This window comes from Amphiura filiformis, chromosome 7 (assembly GCF_039555335.1).
Source record: "Amphiura filiformis chromosome 7, Afil_fr2py, whole genome shotgun sequence".
NCBI classification, from domain to species: Eukaryota; Metazoa; Echinodermata; class Ophiuroidea; order Amphilepidida; family Amphiuridae; genus Amphiura; species Amphiura filiformis.
In genome coordinates, this window is record NC_092634.1 from 3,613,030 (window position 1) to 3,627,556 (window position 14,527).

The 14,527-nt window shown below is 37.1% G+C and overlaps 1 protein-coding gene across 2 annotated transcripts in view; it reads right to left on the bottom strand.

Moving 5' to 3' along the window:
• Positions 1-269: 269 nt before the first annotated feature.
• The window catches only part of LOC140156635 (palmitoyltransferase ZDHHC14-like), a 47,586-nt gene continuing 33,328 nt past the window's right edge, over positions 270-14,527 (bottom strand). The window contains exons 6-10 of one of the 2 annotated variants that reach the window (XM_072179571.1): positions 10,663-10,765; positions 8,531-8,640; positions 7,007-7,160; positions 5,900-5,987; positions 1,285-1,420 (exon numbers count right to left, since the gene is read on the bottom strand). In XM_072179571.1, coding sequence (XP_072035672.1) covers positions 5,946-5,987; positions 7,007-7,160; positions 8,531-8,640; positions 10,663-10,765 — 409 coding nt within the window. In that variant the 3' untranslated portion in view covers positions 1,285-1,420; positions 5,900-5,945. Of the gene's footprint in view, positions 1,421-5,899; positions 5,988-7,006; positions 7,161-8,530; positions 8,641-10,662; positions 10,766-14,527 lie in introns of both variants that reach the window. The other variant, XM_072179570.1, reaches the window with a different exon arrangement.

Sequence of the window (14,527 nt, forward strand, 5' to 3'; positions counted from 1 at the left end):
ATGATTTCTACAATTTTCAACATTTCCCATTTCCCTATCTACCATCACACTGACTACAAACCTGTACATTGTAGTCTTAATTAATGTCATTTGTCAATCAAAATCAAATTAAGAATGAAACAACAAAAGGCTATTCCAGTTGAAATCCATACACCCTCTATAGAAGACATGACCTTAATCTTACACACAGGGAGTGTGAATTTCAAATGGGGTTACCTGAATGGGTGACTCCATTTGAAATCTACACCCCTTGAGTGTGACACTAAGATTATGTCTTCAGTAGAGGGTGTATGGATTTCAACTGGAACAGCCCAAAGTAGATCACTCACCAATAAAAGAAACCAATTCTACCATTTTTCATCTTGGCAAGTCAGTAAGTAACAATGTGCTTTTCATTGGGCACTGCTTCATCAAATCGCAAGCGTTCACTTGAAATAATGTGTTGATGTGTTGTAACGTGTTGATGTCACTGACAGGGTTGTAGCTATGCTGGTTGGGTGTAACCGACACTAACAAATGATCTTCATCATAAAAAGACCACAAAAAACAATTTTCAGGAGGTCGATACCCCTGTAGCATATTTATAGATCCATCGTATTCGCTAAAAAGATTGTGTTTCAAGCCAGCACTCAACTTGCGCTAGCTACAATCCTGGTCACTGACTCGCTAAGATGAAACACTGTATGGTAACAACCATATTCAACTTAATAAGCACCCATTCCCCCAAAAAGCACTCCCTGTGGACTTGATTCAACACCCCTTCTGTGCAATGAAATTGGTTAAAAAATGTTAAATATCAGGAGAATCATGTCAGGATTGAGTTGCAATTGTATACAATTATATTGTTTCTATTTTCCTGAATTCAAACATTGTTTACCAAGGAAATGGTCCAGTTTGACTTTCATAACATAATCGATGAACCCCCATCAAATCCAAAATTTAAGTGCCCATGGTGCTGATTAGATCAAATATGGTACTATTATAACATCCCCTACCTACATACAAATACATAAAACACTTATCACACAGAGCTTAGTTTTAATAACCCCCAATTGTTCATCCCCTGCAAGGCATCATGGTTTACCACCCCTGCCCCATCCTCTGGTGAAGACCCCCCTTCTTCCTTCTTCTCTTCTCCCCTTGCATCATTGGGCAGCAAGAGGGGTGCCCTTTCCCTGCGTGTAGATGGGGAGGGGGAGGGGTGGATGGAATTGGTCCCAGTGATTCGCAGCGACTTGTCCGACATCGGTGATACCGTCACCGTGTTGCTGCATACGGCGACAGGAAGAAATGCACCCGAGGAATGGTTGGATGTTTGTACATCACAGACACGCCTGTTGAGTGCGTGCAGTGGGTACCCAGTGTTTGACGACTCAATGGAAGAGCTAGGTGAGCTGGAGTATTCACTGTCTGAAAAATCCTGTGAAAAGAAGGCAGGGAATTAACAAAATAATGGTGAAGTGGTTCTTGGGCATAGGTATGCATATAATAAAAGTCAGAATTAAAAAAATAGTTTGTGTGTAACAATTTCTTCAATCAAACTGCAGTATAGCCTGTGATTGGTTAGTATTCTGTACCTAGGGTGGCGCTTGGGTAGTGCCTTCCCTAGTTACGCGATACTAACCAATTTTTATTAATAGTACTTCTTGACAACTCCGGAACTGGCTGAAGTGAAATTATTTCAAAAATTATTCAAATTTATTTGTAAGTTGTATGATTGGTTCATTGATTGCATGATCAATTGATTGACTAATTGATTGTTGCTTAACGCGGCTGTGTACTCTAGACATTGTTTCTTTCGCGAAATTGAGCTTTTTTGAAATGTATTTACTTTGTTATGTTTTTTATAAATACAAGGAAAGAAAATCCAGATTTGTTAACTCCAACTGCTCTATTTTATGGATTTTATTTCACTATTTCACTCGTTTCCGCAATTTAAAAGGAAAGAAAATCTTTGTTGTACCATCGGGTATACGGCAGCGAACAACGCATCGCGTTTTGTAGACGCGCAATATGTTAACGCACAGATACGCTACGCATGCATAACGCTTATATCTGTATGCGTGGCGCATCTTATGGAAGCGCCACGGAAGCACTGATTTCATAAAAAACCTAGCGGTCAGATGGCTCCGTTTTAGCTGATAGAATGTGAATTTTTTCAAGTTCTTTCCCCCGATTTAAGCATCAAGATATGAATAGATTTCGCCCAAACTTCTCAAGGGGCTGTGGATTTACCGATGTTCACGTAATGTAAGGTAGAAAAATGAGAACTGCCGATTCTCCTGTGAGCTTCGATCAAAGTGCAAAATGTGACCACTTTAAACTTCAACGGCCTTTATTTCAATGTTCTTTTCTCGGTAAAATGACGATTTAGGTACACGATAACTCAATAAATACAGTATCTATAGGTAAGCAATTATGCTCATCATAAAAAGCATGATCGACTTAAGAAACGGTTTTCTCATTTTTTTATATTTTGGTCTATTTCCGATTTTAGGCATCATTTTGTGCAAATAGGCGTTTGTGAATTTTAAAAGTTCATTTTGATGCCTTATATGGTCAATATCTCAAAAAAATAAGGCCAATATCAAAAACTAAAAAAACGTTTTTGGAATAGTGTCTCAAGATTAAGAAAAAACAAAACAAACATTTTTGGAAAGAGAGTTTTTTGTTATGATGTACCGAACAAAATTGCCAAAAACTCACTTTTTGTGATTTTCTTCATAATTGTTGTTTTTACACCAAATCTGTAATTATATTAAGATTCATTGATGTATTGCCTTTATAAAAATGTATACTTTTATATGTCTTGCGTGAATAATTACAAAGTTATGGCACTTTTACTACATGCATGTCTGAGAAACCGATTGATTTACCCCCAGTCTGTCAACAATATGTACTACTTGCAACATTTTAAAGCAAAAACCAAAACAATATATCACAAAAATATATACTTCAATGTTTCTTACACATTCATCACCACATATTGTATATAAACATTACCAAAAATCTAGTTAATGTCCCAACAATTTTGTCTCAAATGTGCCAATGATTAAAAAAAATGCTGGAGTGAACAATAACCCATGAGGTGTGAAACAGGTCAAGAACTTAAATAGGCACCTAGGCACTACAAAAGACAACCGCATGGGCACATCAAATTTAAACCTATTAGAACATTTCATATCACCGTAAGGTAAGTTATGTAGATGGGCAATTCCAAACATACCATATAATACCTTACAAACTCAAATCCAACATGTGATACATAGACTCTATTTACACACCCATGTGACACAGACATTGACGTGTGTGATAACAGGTTGTAGGGTCCATCAGTGATTAGTAGGATTCAGCTCATGTATTTATGGCTTGGGCAGTGAGAGCTTTGCTTGTTATACATTGTGTAATCAAACCATGCCGATAAACATGCAATTAATCACTCAACATGCTTTCAACAAAATTATCATGCATATTCCTGGTGGAATAAACCACTTCGTGATACAGGGGGTTTCTGGAACATTGTGCTATTCCAGTTGAATCCACACACCCACTATGGAAGACATGACCTTAATCTCCCTCACAGGGAGTGTAGATTTCAAATGTAGATTCAGCCATTCAGGTAACTACATTTGAAATCTACATACCCTGTGTGGGAGATTAAGGTATGTCTTCCATATGGGGTGTATGGAATTCAACTGGAATAGCCCATTGGTACTGGAGCTTGTTTGTGTTTCTTTGTTTAATTGACTGTAATGAGTAATATCCAAATTGAAACTCACAAACACTAAGTTTACCAATACCATCCTTTTTAAATCATCATATTTACTTATGTTTAGGAAAAACACTGATATCAATCAAAAATAGTTTAAGTGTTAAAAAGGCACTCTTTTCTCTGCTTATACTCTCTCTTTCTCAAATATTAGTAACTGATTCACTTAGTTTTAGTGTTAAAATATTCTTAAAACATGCAAGATGACATGCCTGCATGCAATGTGCAGCATTTACTGAGTGGGCAAGCAGCATTCACTCATGATGCAAATCGTTGTTGGGCAAGAAAAACCTTGTATGTGTCATTGGCCCCTGAACATGTTTAAAGCAAAAACCCCATGTAACTGCTTGGCAGTTTTGTTTCAAACATGTTCAAGGGCTGCGAGTACATAGGTTTTCTCTGCCCAGTAACTAAATAGCATTCATGCAATCATTAAGATTCAATCCTGGGCAAAAAAAAACCTCATGTCAGTGGCCCCTGAACATGTTTAAAGCAAAACCTCCTTGGTAGTTTTGTTTTAAACATGTTCAAGAGCCGCAAGTACATAGGTTTTCCCTGCCCAGTAACTAAGAATCAAAATCTCATTTCCAATGACCCAGTTCAATAACCCCATATCATAATCATAGCTCTAAATTTGACCTCAAGTTGTGGGGAATGAATTTTAATACCCAACACATTCCAAGGTCATACTATGACTATATAAACATATTGGGGTTAAAGAACTGTGTCCTGATAGATGAGCATGTTGAGACCGATGTGAATACCTCTTATTAGCATCCATGTATTCAATAAGCATTCACTTAGCATTCCACAAGCATTCATGTATTCAATAAGCATTCACTTAGCATTCTACAAGCATTCATGTATTCAATAAGCATTCACTTAGCATTCTTGTGACTTTCCATCTTTTACATTGCATTCCTTAAAGCCATAATGTACGATCTTATAATATGAATTTTTTTTTTTTTCAAACCTGATTTTTTTGCATATTTGTAATGTTTACAAATGTGCCAACTTGCACAATCGACCAAATTTGTTGTCTTTGTAGGTCAACAGAGCAAAGTTCGACATATTATCATAATTTAAAAATATGGTTTTACATATGACTTTGAAATACAAATCCTAAAAATCTAAGAATGGTGGTATGTTGTGACAATTTTTTTTTCATTCTTAATCTGCTGGAGTTCCAAAACAAACTCCAGTGCAATTATTTTGTTTTTCAATTTTTAATTGATATCCAACTATTTTGATCAGGCTTTCATCCTGGTAGGTCTGTCAGCCTTGTACATCACATGACACATGTCCACCACTGTCTGCTCATAAAGTGTTTATTTCTTCAAGAAACTGTCTTATTTAAAGTGTAACAGTACTTTGTGTGCAAAGTATATATCATAATGAATTTGACAAACGGCCGAATCCGTATTCACCTTTTGGTAAATTCATCTTACGCAAGAATTATTTTTGAATTAGCGAACAAGGAATCGACGCTTTAGATAATAGAGGGCAGCACATCACTTTTTAACGGTGATCAGTGTGATATGTGAGCAAAAGAGGGCGGCATACAGGGTTAGCCAACGGTGCAGTGCAGTACAATCGACGATGATCACTGTTAGAAAATTGAAATGCTGCCCTCTGTAACTAAAGCCTTGGTCCCTTGCTCTCTAATTAAAAACAAATCATGCGTAAGGCAACAAAAAAGGAAAACCCTGTTCTACGAGCTCGACCGACCCAGATTTTGAACAAATTGGGAAAAAAATTTCCCAGGTACAAATGAACACCGACCCAAATTTCAAAAATTTCAGGAACATAATTGTTTTTTGGTATTTTCCCAAATCGCAAAATATTGACAGATTTTGGTGATTTTTGGGTAAAAAAACAACAAAAAACGCCTGACCGACCGTACTTGAAGGTCCGTCAGCCCGTAGAGCAATGTTGTTTTTTTCGTCGCCTAACATGAATTTACCAAAAGATGAATACAGATTCAGCTGTCTGCCGAATTCATAGCGATATAAATAGTATTCATATAGCATTCAAATAGCATTCTCTTAGCATAACATTCTCTTAGCATTCAATCAGCATTCAACTAGCATTACATTCTCTTTTGCATTTGAGCCATTTTGGGTTACCTACGGGTGATTGGGATCAGCAAGGGATTAGCACCAGCAATCAGTCAACGTCAATGTGAATTCATGTTAGATGGGGGATACGTAGCCACGACCTGCATTCATACGAACAACAACAATGTGAGTAATCAACATAATGTTACGTACGGCACACTACAGTAAAATAATATGATTAAACATAATACAAATACAGATGATATTATGGCATAACTCTGGAATACCCTTCATACCCTATGTACAGTATTTAGAGTATTCCAATATATTCTTTACTGATTCCCTGTGACTTTGGTCCATAGGCTGATAAATACACAGACTCTATCCCAACTGGCAAAGTCCAGTACCATTGTTAATGAGGAGCAATCGTTCCATAAAGTGCGAGAGACAAAAGGTCAAGCTCACTCTGCCCCCTGTATATTTTTTTAAAGTGCAGGCACACAATGCCATGAACGATTTACAAGACATGGGCGATAGAATGATAGGCCCTCATAAATATACTAACAGGCTTGGAAATAAGCAGGAGCTGGGGACTATATAGCTCCTGTAGAGTATGAAATAGCCCCTGGTTCCCATGTAAATCTAGTCACCAGGGGCAATATTTTTCCATGAAAAAGTCCTTATTTCCAAGCCTGTATATAAGAATAAGGACTTCACCTGTTGGGGCACTATAATGTGGTTCACCTCAAGTTCAGTAGTGACCTAGGTGCGTATTTCGCAACCGGCAAACGGCTTTAAGTTAATCACATACAGCGTAAAAGCATGTATACAAGGATAGCATGCTTGCTGCGCAATGCTAAAAAGCACTGACGTCGCTACCAAATTTTGAAGCGAGCCACAGTATATCTGTAGCACTTTTATCAATGCTTGGGTCTTTGATCAATTTCCAGTTACAAAGACACAGGTAGCTATATGGAATTTTATTTCAAACCCATTAGCGGTGAGATTTATATTCTGATGAGTTAGTAGTTATAAAACTTGGTGAAGCTGCAGCTCTTTCATATACCGTACTATTGGAGAACAAAAAAAATCCTGATTTTGGGAAAATTCTGAGAAATCAAACCCCTGAAACAATTTAAGTTTGATTTCTCTGGTCTAGTTCTAGATGTGACATACTTACTGATGTAGCATTATAAGGCTGTTGTGGTGGCGCTTGTCTAGGATATGGATGTGTCGGTGTAGGAGGCAGGGGACTTGGATATGGGTTGCTAGGTCTTGGAGGCTGTGGTATAACTTGAGTTTCTGGTACAGCATAACCTCTGCTGTCTATTACACTGAAAATACAAAATACACATGTTTTAAGATGTAAATATTGGATTGAAAAGAAGACTTAAAATGTACTATCCTTGGTGGCTGCAGCAATGGTCCACTACAAAATGCACACCAGCTAGTGCCCACCAGATCTGAAGGCACTGCTACCAAAGCCATTTTAAGAGCTACCCGCTCCAGCTTGTCCATGCCTTGTCATGCTCTCACAGTACCAGTTTGTAGAACTATATCTACTGGTAGGACCTTCATCCACACTGCAGTTTACTTCTGGAATAGCCTACCAGATGGAGTAGTCGGAGACATATCTGACAATGGCGGACCATTAATTCCAGAGCAGAGTCTTTGCCGCATAACCTTCTTGCCTTCACATTTGCTACCCTATAATACATGATATTGCCCAGGGAGTACTCAGTACAAATGACCATACGGGGATGTGCCGCAAACATGGCAAGCATTTAGGCCTTTTGGTATATCAATGACCCATTTCCTAGGCCAATTTTGGTATATGGATGGGTCCTTTTTTCAAAAAATAGCCCAATTTTGGCTCCCTGTAGCCAAAATTTTAAACATTCCTAACAATTTAGGGAAAATTTTCTTGTTAAATTTAGCCGAAAATGTTGGTATATCGATGGGTCAAAATTTCTTGGAATATTGGTATATTGATTATTGATGGAGGCCCTTTCAAATTCCTAGTGGCACACCCTACCAATCTTGAGTAACCCCCCCCACGGTGATATTGATCCTTGTTGAGCCATCAACAGCGGGAAGGTCATAAAGTACCAATTATTACAAGAATGGTGCTTATTTGTTGCGGGAAGAAACATTATAAGTTGATTGGGCTACTCTATTTGAAAACTATATAATATACCCTCTATAGAAGACATGACCTTGATATTTCTCACAGGGAGTGTGAATTTGAAATGGGGTTACCTGAATGGGTGACTACATTTGAAATCTACACCCCCTGTGTTGGAGATTAAGGTTGTGTCTTTCACAGAAGGTGTATGGATTTCAAATAGAATAACCCACTTTGGAGCAGACGACACTGAATGGGTGGCTCCATTTAAAATCTACACCCCCTGTGTGGGAAATTAAGGGCATGCCTTCCATAGGGGGTGCATGAATTTCACATGGAATAGCCCATTTTGTAGCAGAAGAGGACACTAAATGGGTGACTACATTTGAAATCTACACCCCCTGTGTTGCAGATTTAGGTTGTGTCTTCCATACATGGTGTATGGATTTCAACTGGAATAACATTTTGGGGCAGACAACACTGTTCCATTTGAAATTCACACTCCCTGTGTGGGAGATTAAGGTTGTGTCTTCCACAGGGGGTGTATGGATTTCAACTGGAATAGCCCATTGGCCTTACCTTGGGTAAAAAGACCCACATAGTACTGCACAGCAGTTGGTGACTATTGAACCAAAACTATATGGATTGAAGTTATCTTGAGACCTCTTAGATGACCATGTTCCTTTGATCTGAAAAGACACAATGAGGAATTCATTTATAATTCATAATGAAGAAAGGAGGTGGCCTATATTCTTCACCCTGGCAGGGTGTACGTGTAAGACAATGGGAGACACAGTTTTTTCCTTTTTTTATTATTTGATATCATAGTTGGCCACTAAGACATAGTGAGAGAGTTAGAGAATAAACAATAGGATTTTTTGTTTTTATACTATCCTTTACCGTGTGATATTTATTTATTTATTATTTGTTCGGATTTTGATAATCCTGGATAACCCAAGAAAGCCTCTATTGAAGCTTATTTCCATTGGGGTCCATTTGAACACCGGGCGGGTTGGGAACAGTCAGGGGTTAACACCCTACTCTTTTCGAAACTGGCTGCGAAATACATGTACAGGTATGTCTCTCTGCACACGGGACCGGACGGCTTAACGTCCCCTCCGAAGGGCGGAGTACTTTCATGATTCATTTACCCAATTCTAAATGAACCATGGGGAGAGCGGAAGTCTGAATTTAATCTACAGATGTTGCCAATTAATTTCAGACTTTTTTTTCCAAGTTTATATCCCAGCAAATCGCCACCGCTTGGAATTGAACCGGGACCTCATGCACTAAAGGCAAGTACCCTAACCATTGCGCCCACGCTCTCCCTAGAGGGACAATAGGCAGGTCCAATATTTTGAGTAGTGGATGCTGATGCATTGTTTATCGTTTTAGTTACGCATTCTGCGATCTCATTCATGTGTTACACTCTAGAACACTCTATATACTCAAGCTTTGACAAGCGCCTTCCGCGACGACACCGTTGCTGCCGTCTATTAACCCAGGTAGTCCAGTGGTATAACTTTTGACTGGTAATCGTGAGGGCCGGGGTTCAAACCTGCTGAGTTGTCATTTTTTCTGCTCTCTCTCAATTTATCATATGTCGGTTTGCCAGAGCTTCATAAAGTCATTTTATAATTCAACGGAAAATGCAATTTAACATGTTATTGGTAAATAAAATGTTAAACCATGCACCCAATGCTCGCATTTTATCTGAACTCAATTGGAAGACACTTACTGAAAGACAAGATTTTCATACTGATTTTATATTAAAGTAAGTAATGAAATGTAACCTTGCTATCTCAATGATTTATTCCCTCAGTAAGTGGTCTTATAATTAAAATTTGCACCGTAACAATCAGAATCTGCATGTTAACACACTCTTTCTAAGAACAGAATTTATGAAAGGAAGTCATTTTTTTCATAGAGGTGCAGTTTCATGGAACTCCCTTTCTAATAATACAAAAGTGCTTCAAACCTTGAGTTTTTTTCAAAACACTTCTTAAAATATGATATTATTTGGTGTAATACTTTTGTATTTACAATTTTTAAATGGATTTTGTATCAATACTTGTTACATTATAATGTACAGTAATATATGTTTATATAACACAGCCCAAGGGAAGAATAGCATATTGCTGATTGTGGCCTTATCTGTGTCAAAAATACAGAACAATAAGCCTCAAACAAAAATTCTAAAACACAAATTGTAGAAATTTAACAAAGGAAAATATTTTATTTTGTTCAAGCTAAGAATATTTTACGGGAGCACGGTGGCCTAGCGGAACGGGCACCGACTCATAATTGGAAGGTTGCGGGTTCAAGCCCCGGCGACGCCATCGTGTTGTGCCCTTGAGTAAGGCACTTTATCTCGATTACTCCTCTCCACCCAGATGTTTAAATGGGTACCGGCATTCTTAAATGCTGGGAAGGTAACAGACTCGCTGTAGAGGAGGTGTAGCGATCCCCCTATAGCAACATTACATGGAGGAGTCTGGCCCAATCACCAATGAAAGAGAGATGGGCACTCCGATCACTGTTTATACAGGAACATAAGAATAACATATAGGGAAAATATTCATTGACACACATTTAAAAAGCAAAAACAAACAAACAAATAAACACATGCATTCATTTTGCATTATCTATCAAGAAACTTTAACACAAAAGGAAACAAAAAAAAAAAAAAAGACAAAGTATAATTTACTTACATCTTCATTTGTTGTTTGACTTGATGCCACCAAATATGTATGGAAACCAGCTAAACCCAAGACAGACCATATAGATATAAAACATATCAACGCTTCTATTATAGTGCAATGGTGTCAAGGAAAATATAACAACTTCTTTTAAAATGTTAAGTACACAATATGCTGGTAGTAAGCATACAATGTATAAGTTCAGGTTGAAAGAAGCTCTGAACACACAATATTATAATACAACCTATAGGGAGTGAATATGCACTGTGCAGATGATTGCTTAGGCCATATCTAGGGGTGTGGGGGTACTCAAAGATTGGTTTGGATAGATTCCTCCATAGTTTGAATGTGAACCCCTATTTATACCAAATTTTGGGCCAAATTTAACACAAATTTGACAACTAGCCTCAAAATTGTTTATATTTTGAGAAGAATAAGGGCCATGTACAGAGTTCATGCCAGCTGGTCTGAGCCTGGGTTGGGAAGGATAGTAATGAAACATGAGGTATCTGGTATGATAGAATCTAGGCCAGCTTGTAGGAAAAACATGTGAAATGTGTAAATTCATGGGTTTTTCCTCACTAGAGTGGTCCTCCAAGAGGCAATTTGTTGGATTTACAGGGTTAACATTGTGTGCTTTGTTGGCAGGTACCATGTATATTGTTATGTTTAAAACCAGTTTAAACCTGAACTTTAAAAATGTATTAAAAAATGATAAATGTTTAAAGAGAGAGAGTAATGAGAAAACATGCCACAATGCAAACACATATACCGTACTATCCGCAATAACCTCCCCCGTGATTCTCAATGAAAAAGTGACCGATATGCAAAAATGGCCATCACAATTGCTACATAAATTAAAGAGAGAAAAACCTCAGTAAATCACATTCTTGCTTAAAATGCAATATAAGATGCAATTAGTAGTATTTACTGCAATAATATATTGTTACTTGAGCACTGCCCATACTGGACTTTGAAACAGAAGTGAATAATGCAATTTTTGCCCCAATTTTTGACCATTTTTCATTGAAAATTCGCTTCAAATAAACGCCCCTTTTGAAAAATTGCATTCCCCAAGAGTTTATTACAGACAAAACTGTATATAATGATGAGTTGCTAGTCTTAATTAAAGTGCAAAAGGTGGTGGTTAGTTTTTCTTTCACTATCATTATCATTCTCTTTAATTAGAGATGCCATTATTATGAACCATGCATAGAACATCATTATGGTATGTTTGACGTTGGAATATTGTATGATTTCTTGCATCTTACAAAGGCTTCACATGCTATAATTGGACTATTCCAGTTGAAATCCATACACCCCGTATGTAAGACATGACCTTAATCTTCTATACAGGGAGAGTGAATTTCAAATGGGGTTACCTGAATGGGTGACTCCATTTGAAATTCACCCTCCCTGTGTGGGAGATTAAGGTCATGTCTTCCACAGGGGGTGTATGGATATCAACTGGCATAGCCCATTATTGTACACTAGAAGCACTTCAAATGGTGCATTTACTGCAGACCAGGAGTATGTCCCATGCCGCTAAAAAGGCTAACATGCTTATTAAATGTGCACATCCAAGTACTTCAAGGATTCTTCATCATCAGACAAACAAGGATAGACTAGACTATTTTGGTTCATCAAAAAAAAACAAGAACATGGTTTCAAATTAAGCAATTCTCGCAACAATTCTCCTAAACTTACAGATAGAACCATGCAAATTACAGGTCAGGAGAATTGAGAAACACACTAGACACAGCCCAAGTATATTGCACACATGCAGTATTAGGCTAATGAAGTGACAATGGAATGAAGATAACATTTTCATTCAATTTTATAAATTATGTGTGTTCAGTGTATTCAACAATTAAACCTCAAACAGTGTACATTACTCAAACAAATTTAAGGATCAGACATTTTTCACAAACATTAACTTGTCAAAAATTAGGTGAGTGTCATTTCATGCAGTAATGTTCACGCAACAGACCACTTGCATCACAAGAATAGAAAAGAGAGTATGCAAATCAGGATTGTCAGATTCTGATCCTTTAATTTTGCAAGTAAAGTAGATATTTTAGTACTTTCCTGGTCTGAGCTGCGTCTAGCATACACTAGCGTAAATACAGAAGTGATGAAGAATCACGCTAATTGGCTGACCAATGGTTTTGACAACAAGACAGCTAACCCATTGATCATCGGTGCGTAATAGGGAGGAGACCTTGCCTCTACTATGCGATCACCAATCACCAGCGCATACCCGAACCACAGAAGTAGTAAAAAGTGTATTAGAAGTGCATTACAAGGAGATATGGAAGTGATCATGCATATTTATGACAAGTTTTACCCTAAGATTATTTCAGAAATGTTTTTGTTTTTATAGAAAGTTTTATTCATCATGGCTTTCACCTGAGAAGGATTTCAAGCAAGTTTGAGTGACATTCCTTATTGTGGATTGATCAAAGGTTCTATTTTTAGATGTTCAGTTGAAAATCATGTACTAAAGTGTATTTTCATGCTCGAAAACTAAAGTGAAAGATATTGCCTCCCGCACATTTATTGCATTAACCCCCTGGTCACTACTGGTCATCTAACAGCATTTCTGATTGGTTTGATAACTTAAAATGCTCATTTCAATTGCCAATTATGACTAGGCTTTAAACTATTTATGGTCTAAATTGCATTTGCAGAAGATCTTATTAATACCCTCTTTGATTGGTTCAAAATTGGACACAATATTAATTTTGGCCAATCGGCAGGTAGTTCTCATGGGGTTAAAATAGTTTCATTGAGTAATTGATCAATTACGTTGTATAGCTAGGTGTACCTACTGGCTTTATAAATATAACACAAATATTATATACATTATTTTTTTAGTATATTTATAAAGTATATTTGCCCCAATAACCATAAAATGTTTATTTTCACAAGTAACATTGCTATTACCAAACTATGAGCATATAGAGTATATCTTGAGGTTTAAATAGTGGTATTTCTAATCTCCCCCTCGCACCAGTTACGAGAAATTTATAATATAATGCTTCCGGTGGAGGCATAAAAAATTGATGTAATTAAGATGCAAATTAAACTGATCAGAAATTTAGTACCATAATCTACCTTTTTTTAAAACAAAAGTACAAAGAACCAAAGTAATAACAGATTAGTAGGTAGTAAATGATAGAACCGACAGTGCTATAGTGAAAGCATGAAAAGATAGCCGCACACCATCACACCACATAAATACAGTCTTGATTATGAATTCTCTCAACCACATGCAATAGAGCATGATGGTAATCACATCAACATGTTATTGGATCGTAATTAAGTGGAAATTATCACATCAAGCATGAAACATCTGCTCATAGATCATAATTCAGGGGAAAATATCACATCAAACATAATGCCTTGCTCACAGACCATAATCATACACATACAGGGGAAATAATCACTTCAAACAGAGTCCTGCTTATAGGCTCTATCAAAATGATTGGTACCAGCACAGGGTGGTTCATTAAAAAAATACAGGTTCAAAATTTCAAAAATAAATGTTTTAAGTGGTATTATGAACTAGTACTTTGCCTGTTCATTTTATGGAGATATGCTGAACATTGCAATTAGGTATTGTTATTTTAACAAAGAAATTATTGTGAATTTCGCTTAAAGCCCAAGAAAACTGGTTCACTGATGCAGGATATATTACACCAGTGTGTCCACTGTGCTAAGTAAAATAGAAACAATTGAATACATGAAATACAAAATACACCCAAATCCATACTTTGACCAACTTGAGTCAAGCATGGGAAATTGTTGCTTATACATAGGCCTATCATGTGTATAAAAGTTGAACCCAAATCCACCCTCTACGTGCATCTATTGA